The sequence below is a fragment of the Pempheris klunzingeri genome, chromosome 15 (assembly GCF_042242105.1).
Source record: "Pempheris klunzingeri isolate RE-2024b chromosome 15, fPemKlu1.hap1, whole genome shotgun sequence".
NCBI lineage: Eukaryota > Metazoa > Chordata > Actinopteri > Acropomatiformes > Pempheridae > Pempheris > Pempheris klunzingeri.
The window spans coordinates 10,238,921-10,263,168 of NC_092026.1; the positions used below are offsets into that span (position 1 = coordinate 10,238,921).

The following is a 24,248-nucleotide window of genomic DNA, read 5'->3' on the forward strand; positions in this document are numbered from 1 at the left end:
TTTTGGCTCTTTTCCCTTTTTAGATTTTTTGACTTGATGACTGTTGAACCAAGACTAATTTACAATAATAAAATAATAAATCTGTTGATTAGACCAAAAACACACCATAAAACCCTCTTTTTACAGATATTATGCTTGTGAAACGTATTAGTAGCGGCTTTAGCAAATGTTTTCAACTACAGAACGAGTATGTCATATAATATAAATTGTTTATATAAAAAAAAAAAAACAGTTATTGGAATCCTATTATCAGACGTGCAACTTTTCCTCCGTCCACACTGGCCTATTAGAGGAGCGCATCGTGCAGCCAATCACAAGCCCTCACTGCTCAGCTCCACTAATCGTGGATTAGCCACAATCGACTGCAGTCTACAGCTCTGGGAGGGAGAGGTAGTCACTGCCATTCACTACTCACCCTCAATTTTATTATTAGCTCGCTTGGATCTGGCAGCGGTGCTTTTTCTCAGCAGCAGTCACTTTTGTATTACGCAACCGAGTAGCTGGACGTACTGGGATCTCAGGTAAAGGTGTGGGCGTACAGCAGAGACAAGCGGCTGGTTTTGGGGGGTTTTTTTTGGGTCGATGGAAGCTGCTGCTGTAGGTCAGGTACGACTCAATTGATGTCCCTTTAAATTAAGCCCCACACCGTCGTAACACCGCGCACTGAGGCTCCGTTTCCGCGTCCCCGATGTTCAAGGCGGCCAATTACCCGACGGTGGATCCTGCGCCCACCATCATGCACGGCACTTGGCTTACCACGGGGTGCCGAGAATACACGCCCGTGGCGGTGGAGAAACCTAAGAAAAAGGCGTTCAGCCTGGTCAAAATAATGTCTCTCAGCAACAAGAAAGGGCACGGCCAGCATCCGCACCACAACAACAACATGCCCTTTACGATCCACTGTCACATCGGGAAAGAGATCAAGCACATTTGCAGCAACTGCAGTCGCGGGAACGACACGCAGGACGGTGAGTAGGCTCGTGAGCCTTGTGCGGTTTCGGCCATAGTAGCCCTGCGGTACCGCCATCCAGGATACACTCCTCTTTAGATGGGAGATGGTTGCCATGCCTCTGGGCTCCTATGCGCGTTTGGCGCTCCAGCATTGAATGTGCTTTGCGTCTCCTTCGTGTGTCTGTTTGTGTGATGATGAGATTCTCTTGTTAGGGTCCTAAAGTAGGTCAGTGTATACCTCTAACACCAAACGACAGTGATTCACTGTTGCTGTTGTGGAAACTGCCTCCAACTGGATCAGAACTTCTTTCACAGGGTTGGGCTCCGGCTTGAGTAGCTACTTGTTGGTTTGCTCCACAGAAATCTGTAGAGGAAGTGCTCTTATTATGCTGGGAGCTCAAGCGTTTGCTTCAGTTTACCTATTTAGCCTATGGATGTCAATAAAAAACGGCAGGGAACTGTGCAGGCTGTTTGCACAAAGCCATTTCCAGTTCAGTGTCATTACATCATCACTCAGCCATCTTGGTATGCAAACAAGTGTTTTTAATTAAAAAGCAGCCACACCAGTGTGCTGTGTTGGGTTACAGTAGTGGAGGACGTGGATTCCACAAAACATCATGATGAGATGGAATAGAAAATGTGTCTGATGTTATGAAATGATCACCATTGCCTTAAACGCCACATGTTAATCACTCTTTGGATACTTGGAAGAGGATTTTCTCCTTTCCCCTTTTTCCTTTGCAGATTTAGGTCGTTCCTCCCCCTGCCAGGATTTGGTCAAGATTGTAATTAATTACATCATCGTGCGCTCGAATGGTAGACATCCTGGTTCTGTGTTTACTTTGCATTGAAACTGTTCTGTTAAAAAAAAAAAAGGGATTATCAAATGCAGCAGTACAGACAAACAGAGAAATATTCAGGGGGTTCATCACAGGATGCACCAAAATCACTTTGACTGAATTATTTTCCAGCTTCTTTTGTCAGTGTATTTCAGTCGTGTGTACAACAGAGGATTTGTAGCCTACAGCGCAGTGTTTTTCTTTTATTTAAGTTACTAAAAGTGTCATGAATCTCTCTATCGTACAGTCTGGTTGTTACTTAGCTCTTGGATGTTACTCAGTTTGGATTTGGATCCTTGTCTCCCTCTCTTTATCTAGCTTTTGGACCTCTAATGAAGTCATTTGAATCTCTGCTGGATTCGATTAGCATTGACTGTAGGGCTATTTATAGAGTGGTGTGGTGGCAGGATTGCTAAGATGGTTGGCTCTGAGGCACCAGAGCATTCAAGTGATGGTCCGTGGGACTGATTTCCATTACATTACTGTCACATTATTTATCATGCTGTCGTCCAATAGCCCCAGGGAGGTGACTGGCCTGCAAAGTGATATGTCTGTGTTGGCAAACATCATGAATGTGATGTATTTATTCAAAAATGAGCCACCAGCACATTCCCTGACAGCATGTCATGGGTGATGATCTGATGTAATGTGGTGACACGGACAACTGACACGATACGCCGCGCTAGAGGTCACCTCACACATCCTGACTCTAGTCTGTTACCCAGACCCAGTCGTGAAAGCCCGGCCTTCTCTGTGTCTCTGCTGCTCTGTTCATACTTAAGGGACCACAAGACCGTTTGGTAATTTCTGAATATCTCTCCTACTTTTATAGTCGGGCTTTGGTGTCCGTTCATTCTTCAGAGACTTGAAGCTGCCAAGGTGAGGTCGTCATTGCTCCTGCAAGGCCAGAAATCTTGACATGTGGCAATGTGAGACCAGTGTTGCTGGTGCACGCATAAATGCTGATGCAAGTTTAACAAAAATAAAAGCAGACATGATTTTTATACTGCATGGAAATGAAGGGAAAGGTATAGACGGTAAATTATATTCAAAAATCCCAACCATTTGTATGGTCTCGTGAGCGCTGTTATGATTTTAGATGAGAAAGTTGTTTCCTGTTCTTGCAAGATGGCTGCATTTAGGTGTTTGAGTCGGAGCATGTTATTTCATTTACACTGCTTTTGAAAGACCCCTTAAATGTCACTTAAATGTCTGTGCTAGTTTTCTGGGTAGACAAACAGCTCCGTATCCAAAAGGTGCATCATAGTTGATTATTCTAGCTGTGCTCACAGTTTTCAGATGTGGTCACAAGCTGGTGAGTCTGTTTGAGTCAGAGATTTGTGTTTGAAAAGCACTGACACTAGAACTTCATTGTGTTTTCTGGTCACACGGGCAACTTTTGCCTCAGGTAGTGAGCGCCCTGGTGTCTAGTGGGGCTATTTGTATCCCAGGATTGCAGCATTTTTCTAACATGACATGTATTCACTTTTTCATCTAGTAGTTTGTGTTAGAATAAAATGCAGAACACTCTTTGCTTTTGATGTCCAACGGTACATAGAAGTCTACAGGGTTGGGCCTTGTGAATATTTGATGAGGAGTAGAAAGATTTCCCCTTAATGAGGTGCTTATCAGTCTGTTTAGTGTGTTTTGGCAAGCTAATACCAACCGCTCAGTGTGATGCAGCCTCAAACTGTTTAGACTCGGAGCGTATCCTGCGTAATGCTATCTGATATGCAGGTTTGTTTATCCTCTCTCAACCTCATCCAGTTACTAGGGAATTCAGGAGGCCACTTGGCACCGATTCTTGCTGCTCGGATCAATGTAAGCAAAAGTGTCTGTTGTATTCACTGCTACCTCTCCTGTAAGGTTACCAGAATATCACCTCCTCTGCATCCTCACCTAAACCTTGTTGGTTTTTTTTTTTCTTTTTTGCTCCCTTACAGCTGAGGAAGTAGAGAGGCTGGCCGCCATGCGTTCTGAGTCCTTGGTCTCTGGCACCCACACACCACCTATCCGTCGTCGGAGCAAGTTTGCCACTCTGGGACGCCTCCTCAAGCCCTGGAAATGGAGGAAGAAGAAGAGCGAGAAGTTCAAGCAGACCTCTGCTGGTACATGACTTTTTTTTTTTTCTTCTTAATTATACAGTATGTTGATTTAATAATAACAAACACATGTGCCATGCAGGTGCCACCTACCTCATAAACAACCATGATGCCTGTTATTTTATACCCTGTCTGGTTATGGAAAGTTATTCAGGGTATATCCTTTGGCCAAAAGAAAAATGTATTAAATTTCAGTCTCCAGGGTGATTGAAAATGCGGCAAATTGATTCAGCAAAAGTGCAGCGTCGGAGTTTCATGTTTTGAGGTCTCTTTAGAGTTCCTTTGATCTTGCAGCCCAGTGTTGTCAGGGGCGAGTGAAGGACATGCTCTCTTCAGATGTAGCTTTATTTATTTTCCTTGGCTGACACATCCTGAATTTGCTGTCAGCCTGGTGGACGGGAGGAAGCACTTTGCCAGACTGAGTCTTGCGGGTAGGAAGCAGGATTCTTACTTTAGTAGAAGGTGAGCAATTGCACTGGAGAGAGACCTGGATCCAGCCTGAGCAGGACAGGATGTTCTGATTTAGTAATATTATCAAAATTAGCATTTTCCAGGTGTGAATCTGATGAATGAATCAGTCTCTGTCTGGTCTGATCATGTTTGCTGTGACCGCCTCATTGCTCTCTTACTGCCCATCTTGTCAGTCTCTAATATGATCACAGGGATTATTGTGATGGTTTGTCCTCTCCATCACGTCCCACAAGCACAAACTATGTATTTGACTTTTTGGTTGATATTTCAGCTGGACTATTACTGCAGTTTGTATATCTCCCCCAACATGGTCCCCCCGGCTCTTCAGTAGTCTCTCTGGACTAAATGGTATTTTTAGTAAGACACAAAAGGGCTAATGAAATCTGTTTTTTAGCGCTAGATGCTTGATTTTCTTTTTTTTTATATCATTTACTGTCTTTTGAGTGTGACAGTAATGGATGAAACAATCATGGAGATGTTTTCTGTTCATTGGTACATTCATGTATGTTCTATGATAACAGCACCTGTTGTGCTGAAAGACGATAATCAAGAGCTGAGCAAAGAAGGCTTTTTTTCCGTTATAATGGTGTTAATGCACACTGCAGTTGAGTGAAAAGGCTCTCTTCATCTCTTCATCAACCGCTTGCTTTGTATGCATGATGCTGCTGTCTCCAAATAATTCTGTAGCTGCTATTGTTCTATTCAATTCTTTTTGATAGCAGCATGACGGTGGATTATGACCTACCAGCAAATCTCACTGGAGCGGCCTCTAAGTGGAATTTCTGTGTTGTTTCAAGCTGTAGGTGGTGTGCTATCCAGCTCCAACGCTTAGGCAGGTTCTTTAGCCGCAGTGACGCCACTACAACTGCACACACACTGTCGCATCAATTTCAGCAAGAAGCTTGAAACCCACTTTCAAAGCCCAAAATAAAAATGTGGCCTGCACTAGTGCAGCAGGCAGCAGAAGGGTAGAAGTCACACAAGCATGTGCCAGAGCATTGAATTTAAATGACAGGAAGTAGTTCAAGGACAACACATGCATCATTGCGCTTTAAAGCTGCACTAATAAATACTTTTATGTACACAATGGCTCAAATCACCAACTCCACTGTTCTTTAGAGCATTTCAGCATTTTTAAGCCTATTGTTTGAGGGTTTTTTTTGGCCCACACAAACCTGTTTTGCTTCACTTTTTGTTTTGTTTCTCTCATCGATCTCTATTCCAGCCGTAGCAGGTATCTGTTTTCAGTGAAAAAGCTCGGCAGGAAACGGCTGATAGACAGAGCCTGTGAACATAATGGAGCATTTAGCAGGTGAAGAGGCAGACATTTCCCTCAAACGTTGGTGAAGACCAAAACAGAGCTAGATCAGGGGCTTTCTTCAGGTCAGAGACATGACTGCAGGTGAATGCCAACGTCCCGTGTCTGCTCGATGTGTAAATGGGAACAATTGGCACGGTTAGTCTTTTCAGCTTTATGTCATACATGTATGATGATCATGTTTTTGTAGTTCTGCCACAAAGAGGCCAAAAGATTGAATGCTACTTTAAAGACGCTGTAGAACATCTTTGGATTGTCGAATTTGTTGATTTTGTCTATCTATAGTAAAATAGAGGGTAATGTGTTTACATAATTGAAATTCATCTGCTCAAATCTCCAGTGACCCTGTTGTTAGTCGGCCAAGTATCACATAATATATACGTTTCATTCAGTGGTTTGAAGCATTAGGCCTAAATCTGTTGGTTTGTATAATAAAGTAACAACTGAGTGGAGTGGATTTCGAGCAGGCATGCTCAATGATGCTTTCTAACATAGAGATTAGAGCGAAACTGTGATTTGATAACTAACTACTTGAAGAAAGACGTTCCGTAATAGTTTGCTCATGATCGGACCTTTTCCAAGAAAGTGTAATCATTTACATACTTGTGGTCGTTGTGTTTTGTTGTGATGAGAGCGGTATTTAGAGGAGCAGAATTCAGCTTACCTAATCTATGAAAAACCGTATCGACGTATTGTTGACCTGTAGCCCCACTATTGATTTGTGTTTTTAAAAGGGAACATTGCACACATAGGCCGTTGTGCATTTGCCCTCATTTAATTTGCCAGCGCTAAAGGTAGCAGCCTGTTTGGTACTATCCTTAAAGCCTGGGAAGGGATGACCTCATTTTAACAGAAAACTGCTGCCACATAATTATATTATAGTAATGACCAATACCTGATTTAATTTATTGTACTCGAACTTTATCAGCTGGAAGCTTGGACTTCTTTTTTTTTTTTTAAATCTCCAGAGGGCATTGTTGGTCATTTGTCAACCTGTTACTTAAACAAACAGGGAAAATGTTCTGTACAATAACACTTTACATTCGTCTCATTAGAGACATAGTTCTTAATAAGTATAGAGTCACGAATCCCGCTGCACTGCTATGATCTTGGACTTCCCTGCCCCTACATACTGCCTTCTTCCCTCTGCAGTTGACTGTGATGCCTCACTGTTGATTATGCTTCCTGTGTCAGCAGGGAGCAGACCTGCCACTGGGTATGCAGATGTTGTCGTAGATAATTGGACACTGAGCACAGTAGAGGATTATGAATGTGTTGTGATATTAAGCAGATGAAGGCCAGCTCTGGGGAACTGTACTCTTCACCTCAGGAAGGAAGGAGGGAGGGCGTGACAGTTGGGTGTCTTATCACGCTGTCTTATCGTGCTCGGTACAGTCTCACAGCAAGCTGCTATCACAAAGAGATCTCAGTAGGCAGAGATTCATCAAAAGAACATGAATGTGGCAGTCTGATGTTATCTTAATTTTTATTTTTAATCCAATTAATTAGCAGATATTGTAATGAACAGAAGGCATTTAATGCACTGATGGTGTTAATTTGCATATTTTTAAAAAGAAAATTGTTCTCTCTATGAAAAGGAAAAAAAAACAAATGTTACATTACAAACCTGCTGTATCCTGTCTGTGTGTCAAGGTCTCGTTTAGCCATATCCAAGCTTTTGGCGTGTGAGCCTTAACGCTTGAGCTCCTCATTGATAAAAGACTCCATGGAAGTTTTAATACAGTTTTTGTGAGGCTCAGACTGAGAGAGCTGCCTCGGTAAAAGCTGGCTAGCACTTTGAGCTACTGAGCCTCAGGGTTGGTAGGATGTGTTCTGACTATCTGGGTCACTTCGCAGTGGAATATATTTTCTCTAAAAAAACTAAGTGTAGTGTTCTCAGATCAATATGGGCTGTACTCAGATATGCCAGTTTCATTTAATATGCTCTCAGCTGAGTCTCCCCAATGAGTGTCGAATCTTCTCATCTTGGTATAGATTGAGTGGCGGTGTTGGGCCACTCACCACTCGGGCCATGGTGGACTGTCCGAAATAGAACTGAGTTGATATTCAAGGTGACTTAGAGGACAGCTTCTGCGTTTGATACTCATGCATTGCACTTGCATTGTGTTTTTACGCCTATAGTACCTACAAACTTTCAGCTGACGAATTGTCATTCTGGCATAATCAGGATCAAAGTTAAAGATTTTTTGTGAGAGGCAGTTTTTTGCATGCACTGAATGTCTTTTTTTTTTTTCTTTTTCTTTATTGCCCTCACAGGACCTTCCTGATGAAACGAACATGAAATTCCACTTCTTGCGTGCTATTAACGTAGTCATTAAATATTAAACAAAATGTTGTTGTTGCCAGACCAGAAAGCGTTTTAACTCCTGACTCAATGTTCGCCGATTGCAGCAACTGCCGTGCTCACTTCTGCTCTATCAATTTCTTCTTCTTTTGTTTAATGAGAGCACAAATATCTGTCAAATCTGAGGACATATCCTCGCAATTGCTTTTGAATTAATGGTATTGCGTAACTGTGCACATCCCATGGCATAGCAGTTATGTCATAAAGCTTTGAGTAATTACTTTTCATTTTGGATGAAACTGCAGTATAATCCCTGAACATATTACAGCACTGCCAGTCTAGCGTCAACCTTTAGCCCTGGGTTTTCCCACTCTGGCAAAGAGCTTGTTTTTAAAGAAATTTTGCTGAACATTTTGTCTGTCAACTAAAACGCTGACAAATAATATTTTTCCAAATAATTAAAATGAAGTGTCATTGGCAGATTTGTATGTAATGAAAAGAGATGGTATAGAGACTGAAAATATGAACCTTATTGTAACACGTATTTTCATGTTTGATCAGTGTGCACCCCAAAAAAGGAAAAATCCTCGCATGATAATATTATTAGTCAAAAGCGCAGTTGTCAATTAAAGAGGGTTGTAGGAAGTTTATGAAAATTGACTGCTGAGGTGCACGGAGTCCTAGTTTTGCCCAAATTTACAGTCTCACAGGGTTTTTTGGTTTTTTTTCCGTTGTCCAGGTACTGCTCAACTGCCAGATGTTATTAATAGAAACCTCAAGTTTCTGCACTGTTGTAAATTTTAATGAAGGCTGAGAATGCACAGGTACAGAGAAGTAAAATGTGTGATTTGAGTGGCTCCTGATGCCTGTGGTGCTTTACGGTCACAATCTGATGAACTGGCTGAATTCACTCTGATTCTGTTGATTCAGGATCAAAGCTTTGATAAGTCTGTTTGCTATCTCCTTGATGTATTTGACCTAATGTTAAATTTACTGCCTCTGGGGGCGTTTTTTTGATGGAGCTGCCGGCATTAGCGTTCCAAGTAGCATCTACCAATGGCACAATTTCCTTTCATTTCACACTCTTCAGTTGACTTCATAGGGCTCCAGTGGAGATGATTCTTTGTGTGACACAGTGGTGATATTTTGGTCACGAAGGCTACCCCCCCCCCCCCCCCCTCTCACCCTCCCCACACCACCAAAAAAATGCTTAACTAATTCCTGGCTTGGAGCTAATGTTAAACAGGCATCTCCTCAAAAAACCTTTAAAGTATGGAGTGATATTGAACATCTGGTACCCTGGAGGAACGCATAATGGAGCGTACTGTTTGCTGATAACTTGCTCTGCCGGGGTATTTTCGAACACTGAGGCACAGAGTATCCAAATTTCCGCCCCGGAGGCCTGCCCGTCTGACATTTGTGTGACTCTCATTTGTGTTTTTAATTTTGTACTCCCAGCAGTTGGGTTTTAAATCCACTGTGTTGTGACCATGAGCAGGGAAAAGATGGGTCAAGCTGTCAGTATTTTCATGAATCCACACTGAAGATGTACTGGCATTGGACACACCGCCCTCTGATAGAGCTGGGACAGGACTCCTGGGTCATATGTAAAGCACACATGGCACAGTCTGTGATCTCCCTGTTAAGCAGGAGCTACTGTTCTGACCTGCAGGGAGATTTCTGCACAAATTCCTAATTGGTTTCTATGCAGGGGTGGATTTGAAAATTGCTAACATGATTTTTAACTGCTTTTGTTCAGCCTACTGATAGAAGATGTTAAGTGCCTCAACTTTTAAAGCTAAAAATAGAAGCAAGCAGTAGCTGCAGGACATGCTTTCTTGTGCATAATGCATTACTATGGGAAGTGTTGTGGAATTTCTCCTCTATCCTTTTATCTCTTTTGTTAATCAAGGCCCAGCTCTTAAGCTTAAGAGAAGTCACATTTTCACAGGTTATCTTTGCAATGAAATCCAGGGTTTTAATACGATACGATAATACGATATTCAGCTAAAATTGCTTGGAATGCTTTTATCAGAGAAAAGATCAAAACGTACCATTACACATAAAGACCAATGACATACTTTAGATGCAATGATGTTCAGGTTAAACAAAAAGAAATGCATTTACTTAAAGGATATAAGTTTAGTGATGGGCTATATTTTTCTTGTCAATTTCGATAAAAAGACAAAAAAGCAACAATGAACTGATCCTGGTAATGATTATAGCCTGTCTAGCCAAAGCATGATATATTTTGATATTGCCATATACCTCCATATGTCCAAAAAGAATAGAAAATACATCAGTGAGTAACATGGTTGTACTATGTGACATTTTTCTTCATTACAATGAACAAGGGCACTGTAGTTTATTTTGAGTCAATTGCACACATATCACCCTCCTGTTATGAATAACCCACCTAACATGTATTAATCCGCAGCTAAAAATAGTAATAGCAATTTCAGCAATTTCCCTAGCAATTTCACTATTTACTCACGTTTGAACAACGTTTGCTAAAAGTTACAGGGCCCAGCTTTTTAAGGAAGTAATTTCAAACAATAGTATAGATTTGGGACTTGTTTTTAAAAAGCTCAGGCTCAAACTCATTTGTTCCAACTAAAGCTATGACTGCTACAGACAGATTAGGAAAGCCATTGTTTGGTCTTTTATTTGTTGACAGTAAGAAAATGTAGAATAAAGCTTGCCCTGTTTTTTTTTATTTTGATCAAAAAGTTTTAAGATGGTTCTAACAATCCAAAAAAAAAAAGCCCTGTTATTAAAGTTACCAGACCAACTGGGATGATATGAAATGAAAATGACTATAACATTATTCTCCTTTACCCCCTCAGCTTTGGAGAGGAAGATGTCAATGCGACAGAGCAGAGATGAGTTGATCAAGAGAGGAGTGCTGAAAGAGATCTTTGAAAAAGGTGAGCTGATGTGATACAGTTACAGTCTGATTTGACAGAAATGGAAATGGTTTCGGTTCTAAGTAGAAACTGTAAGAAGGGTGGAAGTGGTGCCTTAAACTGTAAGGTCTGCAGTTATTCATCTCCTCATTAATCAGTAGTCTCTGAAGTGCACTCTTTAAGATTTGGCACGGGGCATCTAGAGATATAATCTTTCATTATAGAAATTTTGTAGGCTTTTATAAACTCTTTGATCTTGATTTGATGTGGCTTAGATACAGCATATGTGAAGCTAGAGAATATATTTGAGCCTGACAGCAGGGTACTCTATGCCTCAGGACATCAAAAACAAAGTTGGTGAAGCTGTGAGAAAGTCCAAGACTCTTGCCAAGATGTGAACAGTGCAAATGAGGAAATGCGCAGCTTTTTTCATATTTTATTTAGGACGTTTTTGAACGGTGTTCAATAAATAAGAATACTTTTTGATGTCAAAGCTAGATAAAAATCTTGCAAACTAAATCGAGCACCGGTGATGAGATATTGGAATCCCATAATGTAAGCCACTTCTCCCTGACTTGGAGCATTATGCGCATGTAACGGCCCCAAGAAAAAAATCATTTGGCTCACCCACAATGACCTGCAACACATAAGGAGAACGATACCCGAAGTCAAATCAACAAACAAAAAGAATTTATTAGCACAAATCACCAAGTTTAACCAAAGCTAAGGGAGTCTGGAGGTCTGGCCAAACCGAACAAACAAATTGGCCAACCACACAATGGGCCTGAGGACAGTGACAAATAAACAATACCATGAAAACTGAACTTCCAGACCTCCATCCTTAAAAGAAACAATCATAAAACTAGAGTCAATAAGAACCAAAAACCCAAGGATCAAGTAGACTGCTTTGTTTGGGCAGAGGCCTCCTCTGGCCTCCAGTAAGTAGTGGAAACCTGAAAGGGACGGAGGAGAAGAGACAGTGGGCGGGGGCGCATAATGGTGCACCTTAAGCATACATACTGTCCAGCTCAGTAACTCCTCTATTTTTGTCCAATAACTGTGCCACTCCTTAGAATGCATATTAATGAGGCCGAGTGTGTTCAATTCTCCTGCCCAGTGACAACCTAGTTTCCACAATCAAAAAAGCTTCTGTGCACAGCTTGATAGATCAGCAGTGGTTATTTTTACATTTACGTCTATGAAAGCGGTATTAATTCATCAGCGCTGACATCCCCTTGATGTATAAGATGCATAACAAAATTGCATGCTCAAAATAGACGTAGATTTGTAGAGGCAAAAATAGAAATGTATTAAAGAGAAAAGAAATCCCATATTTGGCAAAAACTTGTGAACCTTTTATCTGATTGGCTCCTGTATTATAAATGGCCAACATGTTTGACCAGCACTCTGTTAGCTTGGATTTACCCTGAACCCTCACACTAGTCTAGTTTAGAATTAAAGGGTAAATCTGCCATATTAGAGGCTAAATTTAAAGATACTATCAGATCCTATCTACATGGAGATGCTTGAAAATGAGGGCCTTTGAAAGTGTATCTGTAAGATAGTTAGTTTCAAGGACGACTTCAATATCCTGAGATAATAGCAGAAAAAACAGTAAAAAAAAAATCCCCTTGAAAACTTTCTGAATGTTAAACAGTCTAGAGACTAACCTCACACCCTAAATCATACAGGGGTACTTGAGTTTTTTTGTTTAAAAGACTGGTCTGTCAAGATGAAATTTGGGAATAAGGGAGAGCTCCCAATATGAACGCATTGTTTGTCGGAATATGTGAGCAGCACTGTGAATTGCTCTGTCAGCCTTAAAATGTGATCATGCAAAAACCATCAAATGGCTTTGCGCTGTGAAAGAATTAAAAAAGCAAAAGTTCTGTCAAGTCTTGGTCTGGTTTGTGTTGATAAAAGGCTCTTGGGTTGTTAAACAGTCTTAGCATCCTGAATCGTCCCCCATTGTCTTTCATTCTCAAAAATTCACTGAATTCACTTTAAACTTTGTTTGAACAGTCTTCTTGGGAAAGTGTCTTTCTTCAGCAGTCAAACACATTTTGGATGCTTGTCAGAGTGTTATTTTCTTGTGTTTAGCAACCGTTGAGTTTCGATCCTCGATGGATGGCGGCATCTGCACTCAGGAGCCCTCTCTTAAGTCATCTATGGTCCTGTCCAGCAAGAAATCTGTCACTTACCCAGGTGACCTGCAGGATAACCCCGTCAAGCCGCCGCTCTACCACAAGCAGCCTCCTGCTCTCCCTCCAAAGCCTTTCTCTAGGATCCCAAACCATAGCACAGGTCAGTAGTAGTTTATATTACTCTACTCACTTGATTTTCCTCTTTTCCAAACAAATATACAATATTGTTTGTAACCTTATTCTCACTATGCACATTATTGGTATTTATTTCGCTATGGTGTCGCTGTGTATTCTCACAATAAATACAGAGTACTTGTTTTGACAAGTGCGCCATGACTGCTGTTGCTTTAAACCCTACCTGCGTTGCCAAACATGTGCACGGGATTATAGTAGTCTCATTAAATTCTCCTGTGGTTTGGTCAGCTGGGCTCTCTCTGTCATTGTCAATCTGTCAGTCCGAGGGAAGTGGCATTACCCTGGCTTAATTCCCACCACTCTGTACTGACGTCTGTGCTATGTCTGATTGTCCATGAGCTCTGTTTATCTGTCTGCTCCAGCAGAGTGTAGTGGATGCAATATATAAACTCAGTTATAACTAAAGTTATGCACGAGAAATGTTCAGTAATCATTCTCTCTGTCCTGTTATACTTGTTTTGTTTCTCTTCAGATTCTTGCCAGCCAATGAAGTTGCCCTGTATGCCCGGGGGAAAGCACTCCCCACCTCTGCCTCCCAAGAAAGTGATGATTTGTGTGCCTCCAGGGGGGCTGGACTCCTCCAACTCCCCTTCTCCATCGCCCAATCCCCTCAGCGTTCTCTCCCAAAAGTGCGGCCCTTCCCAGGGCATGACCCTCCACCACGGCACCTTGCTGCCCTCTCAGCTTGCCGCTCTGTCCAGTCTGCACCAGAGCCACGGTCACCCGCTCCAGCTTCAGTACGGCAGCTTACATGCGCCCAGCCGCATCATCGAGGAGCTCAATAAAACCCTAGCGCTGTCCATGCAGAGGTTTGAAAGGTCAGTAAGCATCAGTGTTCAGGGCTTTAAATCTGATTGTCCTCCAGTGAAGGAAGGAATGGATTATGGATCTGCCTCTATTTACCTGTCTGTCTGTACATCACACATAATATCTTGGTTTTGACAAAACTTTCGGGAATTAAATGTGTCTTTTTCATGTTATAAAATCTCGCATGAAAGTTATAGCTTAATATTGATATGCCCAAATGGTTGCCAGTGACAACATGTTTGCTTTTATAAAGAATTACTTTCTCCTATTTGAGGTTTTTTGCAATAAAATTCTACTGTTGGTCATATTTGTTGCCAAAACACTGCTAATCTGTGTAATTACAGAAAAAAAGGCATTATAATGAGCACAGAGCGTCCTGTTTATTAGGTCTTGTTTTTGTGGCGACTTGTCCGCTACTCAAATAAAACCGTGGTGTTATTGAGGTCACGTCCTGCCATGTAGTGCTGGTGCACAGGTCTAAATCGGCACACTGCCTCATAGGGCAGCATGGCCTAATTTTAAAGTAAATGTGTGTATGTGTGGGCACAGGCTCATGGAGTAGGCGTCCCTCCAGCAGTTGGCCTGACATAACATGACCAGCTGCTCTTTGCAAGAGATGCGTTTCTTCATGTTTTGAGAAAAGGGACAGGATTGCGGATTGGACATTATATAACCTCTTACATTAGGATCTCTTTTTCACCAAAGCCATTTGGGAGGGATAAGAAAGTAATGGTCCCGACATTGCTCACAATTAGTCTGAAAGCTTGAAAATGGTTACGCAACACTGGCTCATCATAAGAAGCTCCAACTAGACCGTGATTAATCAATCTATCAGATATGTCACCAGTTAGCACTTGCCTTGAAATGATGACTTCTCAAAGTTTATTTCTCTCACGTTGTTTTGAATTATACAAGTTGTATAATCAGTTACTCTTTTCCTCTGCGTCGTTCAGAGGATTGCATGGCATTGCGTAGGACTGCACAGGATTGTAGTTGTGTATTCAGTATCGTTGTACTCCAGTTTCATTCAGCTGGAGTTCTACATCTCTCCTCCCTCTATGCTTTGATTAAAATTCCACTAAGCCACCGTTAGACTATGTGCCAGAAGCCCCTTGTTTGAAATTGCCTCCTTTTTCTGGTTTGAGAAGGTTTATGAGGGTTATTGTTTCAGTAATACTATGCCATAAACAATATTTGCCGACTTTAAAAAGATAATACAGAGTTAGGCTTGAAACATGAGGCTTCCCATATAAACCGGATTTTTGCCTTCACTGTTGGATGGGGTGGGCAGGCTCATCCTCTTAGCAAGGCCAAATGGCATGGCCAAATGGTAAAGCCATAACAATGACCGATTATATTAATGCCAAGATTTGGTCCCTTTCACTCCACTAGCTCTGCATTGCACGGTGGTGGTCAGTGTGTTCCCCTGGACAGGAGAGAAGTGCCGTCTGTGATCATTGACTATGAGGACGACAAGGAGAACATGCCTAACGAGTCTGACTATGAAGATCTGCCCAGCATGTACAAGGACGAGGACGATGATGTGGATGATGACGAGGACGACGACGAAGACGACGACTCCATATTTACAAGTGAGTGGCAGCCGTTGACCGTCTTAAATGTTTAAACTGCACAAATAAACAGAAAATTGCAGATCTGTTTTCAAAGATAAAGACAGGTTATGCAGAATGGGGGGGAAAAAAAACATTGTCTTTGCAGGAAAACTATCTTTGTCTATTTTGTTGGTAAGAGCAGCATGTTTACAGATATGATGACACATTTGCTTGACTAATCCTGATCGACAGTACTGCTGGCTTCACCCCAAGGCTCCTGGAACTCAGATGTAGTTTGACCTTCAGAACGGAGCCAAAATTAGGTTCACAGAGTCATGCACCCATGGAAACGCTTCCTCTCGCAGCCTCTTTGCTTAACTGCTGAACTGGGCAAAGTGGCATGTGTCTTTGACACCGGGTCCTCGTTTTCACATGGGAGCATGTTGGGAGTTTTTAAAGGTTGTGATTGGCCATGTGTGATGGAATTGTTGAGTATGTCTCATCATGATTTTAAGGGGCATTGAAGGTGTGAGTCATAATTAAATGTACAGGAGACTTGATTTAGAAACTTGTTTTTCCAAATCTATGTCTTAGGGTAACTAGTCAAATCACCATAGTTCAGACCAGTATAGCAATAATATTCATGTATTTGGACCTGCTTCAAACATGTTGCAACTATTTAAATCTCAGCATCAAAACCATTAAATAAAAACAACAAAGATTTTACACCTATTTACATTCTTATTTATATTTGAATGTCATATATATTTAACTATTATCTTTGTTTGTGTCGTGCAAATCCCAGCAATAATCTTCATTCTACTGTATCTCTCAGATCATTTTCATTATTGAGGCCCCGGATATATGCTTCATGCCTGCAGCTCCTCTCATGTTTGACCATGGTGTTTGGCTTTAGGTACCCTGGCTCAGAAGGTGCTGAGGAAAGACTCTCTGGCCATCAAGCTGAGTAACCGTCCATCGAAAAGAGAGCTGGAGGAGAAAAACATCCTGCCCATGCAGACAGATGAGGAGAGACTGGAGTCAAGGCAGCTGATAGGCACCAAACTCACAAGGTGCGACATGTTCTACACATGCATTTTTAAACTGGAATACATTTACACACATGCACAATTTATGGGCCAAATATTTTCAGCAAACCTGGTTGCTGTTGCTGTAACTAACTCAACAACAGCTGCTAGGAAACGGCACTGACTCGTCTCAGCCAAGCCGAGCATTTTGTCTTACTTTGGATTGACGATGGCCAAAATCCTGGCTGATAAAACTGTGACTCAGTCCAGAGCCGTTGCAAATGCGAGACTTTTTTCTATTGAAACACTCTTATATCCTTTCATTTCTTCCTTTTCAACATCCGATAAGGATAAACGCTTTATCTCGTTAAAATGAAGCTCTGAAAATGGAGCTGACCTAATTTCAGTGATGCATCACCCCCCCAACTCTTTTTTTTTTTTTTTTTTCTTCTCTTGTCTTCTCTCTAGCGCTCTCTCATTCGCTCTCTCCTCTTTCTTCCTCCTGCCTGACTTCCTCCCTCGCTGACTGAATCACCACGGTGATGCATGTGCCAAACTATCTCCACCCGACTCCTCCACACAGCAGCACCACGCAAGCCATTTCATACCAGCAGTTTACACACACATGCACTGTACGCTAGTGCACTAGTGTACAAATGACAGACATTTGTATACATATGTTGAGATCATAAATGTGAGTTCTAGTAATTGAACAGATCAAACGACATAATGTTTTTTCCCTACTGGATCACAAGCCTCATTTGATTTCACTCTTCTCTTTGAACATGACTTGCCTGTCTGAATGAAGGGGGTATAATGATGTGTTGAGAGGAGAATGCTGCCAAGTGTAAGGGTACAAGTGAAAGCCCGGAAAGACTAATAATATACGAGATGTGGGAAATATGCTTGCAAGGAAGGGATAGAGTGTTATCTAGAGACATTGGCACACAAGTCACTATTCCCTACTGTGATTGGAACACAGCGCCTGTTCCCAGAAGGCCTGCCTGCTTAGTTGTCATGTTCCCAAAAAGCTCTGTCACAGTGTCCTTTGCACAGTGTCATCTGATACACAATTCCTAATTTCATGCCTTTTTATCCCCGAGTATTGTGTCCCGTACTGTTGTTGCTTGTGTCAGGCCAATTTGAATTGATTATGATGATGCTATTCTAGGGCAAGCTGACCTCAACATACTTCTATTGACCTGATTCACTGGGAAAACTCTGGAGACCCTCTATCGCCAGAGTGAAAACCGAAAGGAAGGGAACAGCTTTTACCCTTGAGGAAGTTGATAAAACACAGCTGCATCTTTGACTTATTGTTTGTGATTCTTGCTTGCTTTTAATATGTTTTTATGAATCGCATAGTTTATGTCTTTTAAAGGAATAGTTTGAGATTTGGGGAAATGTGTTTATTTGCTTTGTTGCTGAGACTTAGATGAGAAGATTGATGCCACTCTCGTGTCTCTCAGTTAAATATGAAGCTGTATGTGAGAGACTATTTCTTGGCTGGAATCTTGTCTTCATTGTGAGGTTTCCAAGACACCAGCAGACTCCAAAAAAGCAAACAAATGTATTTCAGAAATGTTTAACTATTCCTTAGAAGTTATTCAATAACCGTCTGACTACTTTAAGCTTTGTTTTGGTCTCCACCAACCACTGGCTCTTCAACTGCAAAATGTTCCACTATATGACCTTTTGCTAGTTGCTAACATTGTCTGTAAGCCACTTGGTGGTGGGCAGTCAGTTTATCAGAGCTTTTTCACTGGAAACGGTGAGGCTGAGGAGAGTAGTGAGAATGACCCAAAACAAGTTGTTGGCTTGAAAATCAAAACAGTGAGCGGAAAGCTGCTCTGTAGCTGCTGAGTTTTATGATTTGTTTGTCATTATGGGTGACGCCTGTCCCATTCTACATAGCAATTAGATCCATTGTTAATATAAAAATATAATATTAGAGCAGCGTTGAACAAATTATTGTTCATACTAGCCACTTCATAAAACCTTGTTTAGCTCCTCATATAATCTCATTATGCTCGTGTCTTTAGTCTTCATATTGCACAGAACAGGCAGACAAGCACTTAATTGATCTTGACGGTGCCCTGAAATAAACCTGGTTGTGATAGAAATTATTTGGGAAGGAACATCCATATGGATGTTTGTTGAGTAGCCTGAGCATATTTATTTACAGTCGCTGCGTTTTAATGCTGTCATGATAGTCTAAGATTCAGTGTCTTCCCTTTTCCCTCTAGTGGGAGAAGAAATGACACAAGATGAGATGAGACAAGCCAGTCTGGGCACAGACCTTCGCATACAATAGCGAACAGGGCGAGCAGTTCCAGATGGCTGTCAGATCCAACGAGATGGGGACAATCATTGATCCAGTGCCTATAGTTAGGTCTACTGCCGCAGGGTCCTGACACAGTGCTATAATAAGAGTCCCCAGTTGAAAGCACTTAGAGTGACCTCTCGGAGATTGCCTTTGGGTTTCTTAGTCATTTCAGCCACTTACAAATTGAGGAAATTGGAAATAATCTGTGCAAAATGTACCTCTTCAGATGCTACAGAGAAGATACTGTGATAGGGACAGCACCTGACTGTCATGTTCCACGTAGCTTTGTGTGTGTGTAGTATGGTCTTTTTTTTTTTCTTTTTTTAAAACAGTTTTAGCTGTCTTGAGTTTTGAAACGTTTCAAGTGGCTGACTGTCATAGGCCCCTTCGCCTTATTCAGCATGAAGGGAGAGCTGAGTCTTCAGTAATAGCTGGCTTTTACAGACCTTCTTCCCTGCATTGCACCAATGTATTATCATGCAGCCATGCAATTGAAAGAGAGGGGTTGGTGATCATGGCTGCCGGAATATTTGGGAAGTGCACCTGTCAAGGTTTCATGGGCCAAAAACTAAAATAAAATGCGAATCTTTTAATTGTGCAAAAACAACATTGAAATCATAAATTAGTTGTACTGGAAGTAAAGAAGCATTGAGTGTATGTATATTCAACTCAGTATGGAGTATTACTCTAAAGCTCAGGGCTGTCGGTTGTAAAAGTACTCGTGCTCTGAGTCAAAATGTCAATAAGACAACCTTGCTGGGAGTTGTTGTCAAAGCAGTGAAAGGAATGCTGGACAAAATGTAGGGAAGAAAAGTCTAAAGTGAGCAGCTTTCTATAATCTGTACACTGTGTATTACCAAAGTGTGGGTGAAATGTTTGCGTAGATTTCACTTTGGAAAATGGCAATTGATGACAAAGTAGGTTTATTTGCATTAGGAACTTTTGCCCTTATTAATTCGGTGTTGCCTTGCTGTCCTTTTGCCTGTGATGATGTGTTGACCATTGGTGCATGTTTCTAAACAGACGCTTGAGCCAGAGACCCACAGCGGAGGAGCTGGAGCAGAGGAACATCCTCAAACGTGAGTGTCTTAAACTCATTTATTTACCATAATCTGTGTGCGAAGAGTTGAACAAAAATGTGACAAAACGTCCTGAGTCCGTATCTGCAGCAGCCTTTTGTGCATGCAGGCTTCATATAGAGCAGCGTGGTGATTTGAGGGACCTAGTTATGTGAAAGCTAGTGGCATACATCTCTCCCTTTATTCCTCCTTGGTATGCTTTTTCATGTGAGGCAGGCAGGCAGCAGGGCTCCCTGAGGAGTCATGTCCAGGGAGACTGCTTTCTTAGCTCAAACACATGCAGTATCAGAGAGAAGCAGTTCTGTTGCCTGGGACTCTGCGGCTCTCACATCAAAGACTGATTTACCCAGCAGTTCCTGCTCTCCTAGAGGCTCCTGCATGATTGGCAGAATGCAGAAGGAAAATACAAAGTCTAAGAATTCACGAGTGACAAGTCATGTCCTCCCCATCACTGAGACGCATACAGTACCAAGGTTAAACAAACCGGGCTTTGTTGTCAGGAGAGATGCAGTCTGGAATCCAAAACTGTAAAGAGACTATAGATACAGTATGTGTTCACAAATGCAGTTTGACTGCTTAAGCTTTGGCAAACAAGAGCAGTGTCCCAGTATGCTTCCTATTTACTTTTGTCTTTTCTTCTAACTTGCTCCTCTGAGCTGAGGGGTTTTTGTCTCTCTGATTGACTTTGAAGATATTGTACAACACGTGGATGGATTTTTGGAAACTGCAAGAACTTAACGTGATCAGCAAATTTCTTAAATAGTTTGATCATTTGATCATAAACATGGACCAAAAACCCTTGGGACAACTTGAAAGGAACAAAGCAATCATTCTCCCCAGATACCCATTCCTAATAGTATTAAACAGCCAATGAACTATTTCCAGCTTTAAGAAACTTGAATCTAATGAGCCAGATTATGCAAATGGGATGTTTGTTCCCCTGTCAGTCATTTCTAAACATTTTGTATACAGTCCAATGTTGGCATGTGCCTGCACTCGCAGTATAACTCTCATCCTCTTACTCTCTACAGCTCGCAATGAGCAAGAGGAAATGGAGGAGAAGAGGGAGATAAAACGAAGGCTAACACGAAAGGTGAGTTCAAAATAGCTCCAAAGGTGCAAACTGGTTCACTAAGCATTATGAGGGGGGTAAATTGTTGGTCAGGATAAACAAACGCTGTCACAGCAGCTCGTCGGCAGTGAGAAATAAGAATCTAGTTTGTTATGGGTCTGTTATTGTACTGTAGTTCTCAGGGCGCCCCCAGGAGACACTGATGCCCTTGTTGCCCTTGGCCCTTCAGCATGTTGGCTGCCAAATGCTTCGACCCCATAGGGAGGTGTTGAGCATGTTCCCATCACTTTCAATTAAATTATAGCACTTTCTGCTCACCTGCAGACATACTGCTCAAAACAAAAATCTCACAGCTGTTGGGGGGGAGTATTGTGTGCATCACATGGCTTTTTGTATACAATATAGAAACCTCACAGCTGCAGCTTTGTGTTTAAAACAACATGCTAATCCTAGGACTATCTCCACATGCTTTTCTTCAGCTGTACACTGTGACACTAACCAGTGGTTCAAAGTAACTAGTCTGTTCCTTGTAACTTCAATAAGGAATTTGTATTCTAAAGAAGATCTGCAGGAACTGAAAAGGAATTTGCTAAATATCCTGAATGCCTGAACAGTGTGATATTGAACTCCTCTCTGATGCACCTGCTTCAGAAATACTTTCTTTCCAAATCTTACTGTAAGGGTTTAAATATACAAGCACCTTTTGAGAGGCTGTTACCTGTGACGACGAGTAATACTTTGCCTAGTTTTCTGTCCTCCAACTCTTTTTTTTGTTTTCTGCTCTTGTTCCAGCTGAGCCAGAGGCCCACTGTAGAGGAACTGAGACAGGCCAAAATTCTCATCCGATTCAGTGACTACGTGGAGGTGTCTGATGCACAGGACTATGACAGACGGGCAGATAAGCCCTGGACCCGGCTCACAGCAGCTGACAAGGCCAGTATCACTTCCACTAATCTTTTAATAATCTCAAGATTCCTCTCTGGTTGCTTTCAAAATTCTTCAAATACCGTCGTGCTCCCCTCTACCCCTCTGTGCCTCGTATGACGCAACCATAGCGCAGGAGAGTAACGGTTCGAGAATGCGTTCGTTTCTTGTTACGACAAGTTCCACCTCAGCTGTTTGGCTCCCCTTTGTGAGTAAACACCCTGGAGCACTCCTGCTGCTCACTGCCCAACGGTCCACGCTTCTGACTTTTAATGAGTTCTTGATTTCGCGGAGCAGCGATGCCGCCTCCCCTACTTTGACGATGTGCGGTTCTGAACACGCCAGGTCACACCTGAGGACCACTCATGTGAAAATCACGGGGATTCGGCGTTTTGATTATGCAACAACTCCCCTTACATAAGAGCATAATGGACAAGCAGTGCCTCGGGACACCTTAGTCACAGCACTGCTCCGCTGACTTTTTTTTTTTTTCCCCGTTTCTACCATCTAGCACGGATTTGAATATTGTTTGTTCTCCTGTCGCAGGCGCATCCTCCCTTAGGCTGTAGACGTCGCCTTTAGTCAAGTTGAATAGCAAAAGCAATGACATCACCTGGCTGTGTTGCTGTCACAGATGACATTTTAAAGAAGGTGTAGGGTTATTAAAAAAAAAAAAAAAAAAGGCACAGCACTCCATTTTATCTCCAGGAACTTAAACTCGTTCCCACTTCTGGAATCTCTTTGCAATCATCCATGCCCTTGGGCAAGACACTCAGTCCTCCACTGCTCCAGTGGCGCTACTTAAAATCCATGATTCACTGGGCTTTGTCCCAAATGTGAATGTGCATAACTAAATGAATCAGAAACGGCTTTGGTTTGCCTTTAAAAACCTTCCAGGAAAGTCTATATGTGTTTCTTATCCATAAAAATTCATGGTATCGCCACTTCATTATAATTAAAACACAAGCCGGCTACCCGAGTAGACTAGCAACACATTGTATATTATTGTTCATGCTCTTAGATGTCTCACGAAGAGGAAATTGAGGGCTCTTGTGATGTGAGAGGAGAATCAGCAGAATCATTCATTGCCTCAAGTTAAGCCTAAATGATGCATGAAGCATGCTAAAAAGGAGGTAGAGGGCTCAGAGGCTGCAATATGTGTACTAAGTCTTTGCATCTTTTCTCAAATTTCCTTCTTGTTTGTCCTCTGCAGGCAGCTATACGGAAGGAACTCAACGATTTCAAGAGCAATGAGATGGAGGTGCACGAGTCAAGTCGCCATTTAACCAGGTAATGTGCAGAATCCAGTCATTCGCATGTGACCGTGCATTCGTCTTTAATATCAGTTTGCGTTCAGCTGGAGCTATTCACATGCTAGAGGCAGTGCAGTGAGCTCTGGCTGCGGTGATGAAATGTGATGAAATGTTTGAAACAATCCTTTTTCTGTTCGTCTTTTAGGTTTCACAGACCATAGTAGACCGCCACTGTCTCGAGCAGTGCCGCACCGGCGCTCTCCTCCACTGAGAACCTTAAGTGCTGGACAGTAAAATGGTGCCCGTTTCTACAATAAGGCCATGTCTTCTGAAATGCCTTCTCAAGACCCACACAACTGAGTCGGTACTACGCTCCAAGATGCAGACACCCACTACTCCATCCACTGTAGTAGCACATAATGACTCCAGTTGATTCACATCGCCCCTCTTTGGAATTTGCTCGACTGTCTCTTTAAACCTCTCTGCTGAGCTCTCAGGCAGGCGCTCAGTTCTGAGGCAATTGGACAGCAGGAGAGTTTTTTTTTGTTTGCAATTGATTGACACTTTCAACATCTACCGAGGGCAACTGTACCTTGGTTTGTCAATAACACCCATGGACTTGTCTCAGTGGACATGTTTTTATCCCTCTTCTTTATTATGCTGCCGCTCCGGACTCCTCTAGCCCTTATGGACAGCTCTGTGCGCGGAGGCAGGGTTGGCTGTTCTGAGCTCACTATATCAGCAGGAGCTCCATCTTTACTGCACCTGCTGGGACTTTGGAAACGGCTCAGACGGGCACACAGGAGCGAGGGAGGGGTCCAACCAACATTAGAATCATGTGCAATTTTTTTTTTTTTTTTTGCCCTTCTGCTTTTCCGAGGCTATAGCACCCCCTAGAGTCCCCTTTGTGTCATTTCTATGTAGTCCAGACTTTTCTTGTTCCCTCATTTGTGCAATTCTCATTGTACCGACAAT

At 42.1% G+C, this 24,248-nt stretch overlaps 1 protein-coding gene across 1 annotated transcript; it reads left to right on the forward strand.

Annotated features, from left to right (window-relative positions):
- Window positions 1-649: 649 nt before the first annotated feature.
- Window positions 650-24,000, forward strand: LOC139214341 (phosphatase and actin regulator 1-like). Its single transcript, XM_070845172.1, has 12 exons — window positions 650-968; window positions 3,734-3,898; window positions 10,833-10,913; window positions 12,993-13,196; window positions 13,704-14,049; window positions 15,431-15,630; window positions 16,508-16,664; window positions 19,969-20,024; window positions 21,056-21,117; window positions 21,889-22,033; window positions 23,238-23,310; window positions 23,479-24,000. Exons 1-12 carry the CDS (start codon window positions 689-691, stop codon window positions 23,492-23,494), a joined length of 1,785 nt encoding a protein of 594 aa, XP_070701273.1. The 5' UTR covers window positions 650-688; the 3' UTR covers window positions 23,495-24,000.
- Window positions 24,001-24,248: the final 248 nt, after the last annotated feature.

Excerpts from the sequence above, each read along its gene's own strand:
- LOC139214341 (XM_070845172.1), top strand. The coding sequence starts at position 689 with ATGTTCAAGGCGGCCAATTACCCGACGGTGGATCCTGCGCCCACCATC. Across the intron at positions 15,631-16,507 it reads CGACGACTCCATATTTACAA|GTACCCTGGCTCAGAAGGTG; the intron begins GTGAGTGGCAGC and ends GTTTGGCTTTAG. Across the intron at positions 16,665-19,968 it reads ATAGGCACCAAACTCACAAG|ACGCTTGAGCCAGAGACCCA; the intron begins GTGCGACATGTT and ends GTTTCTAAACAG.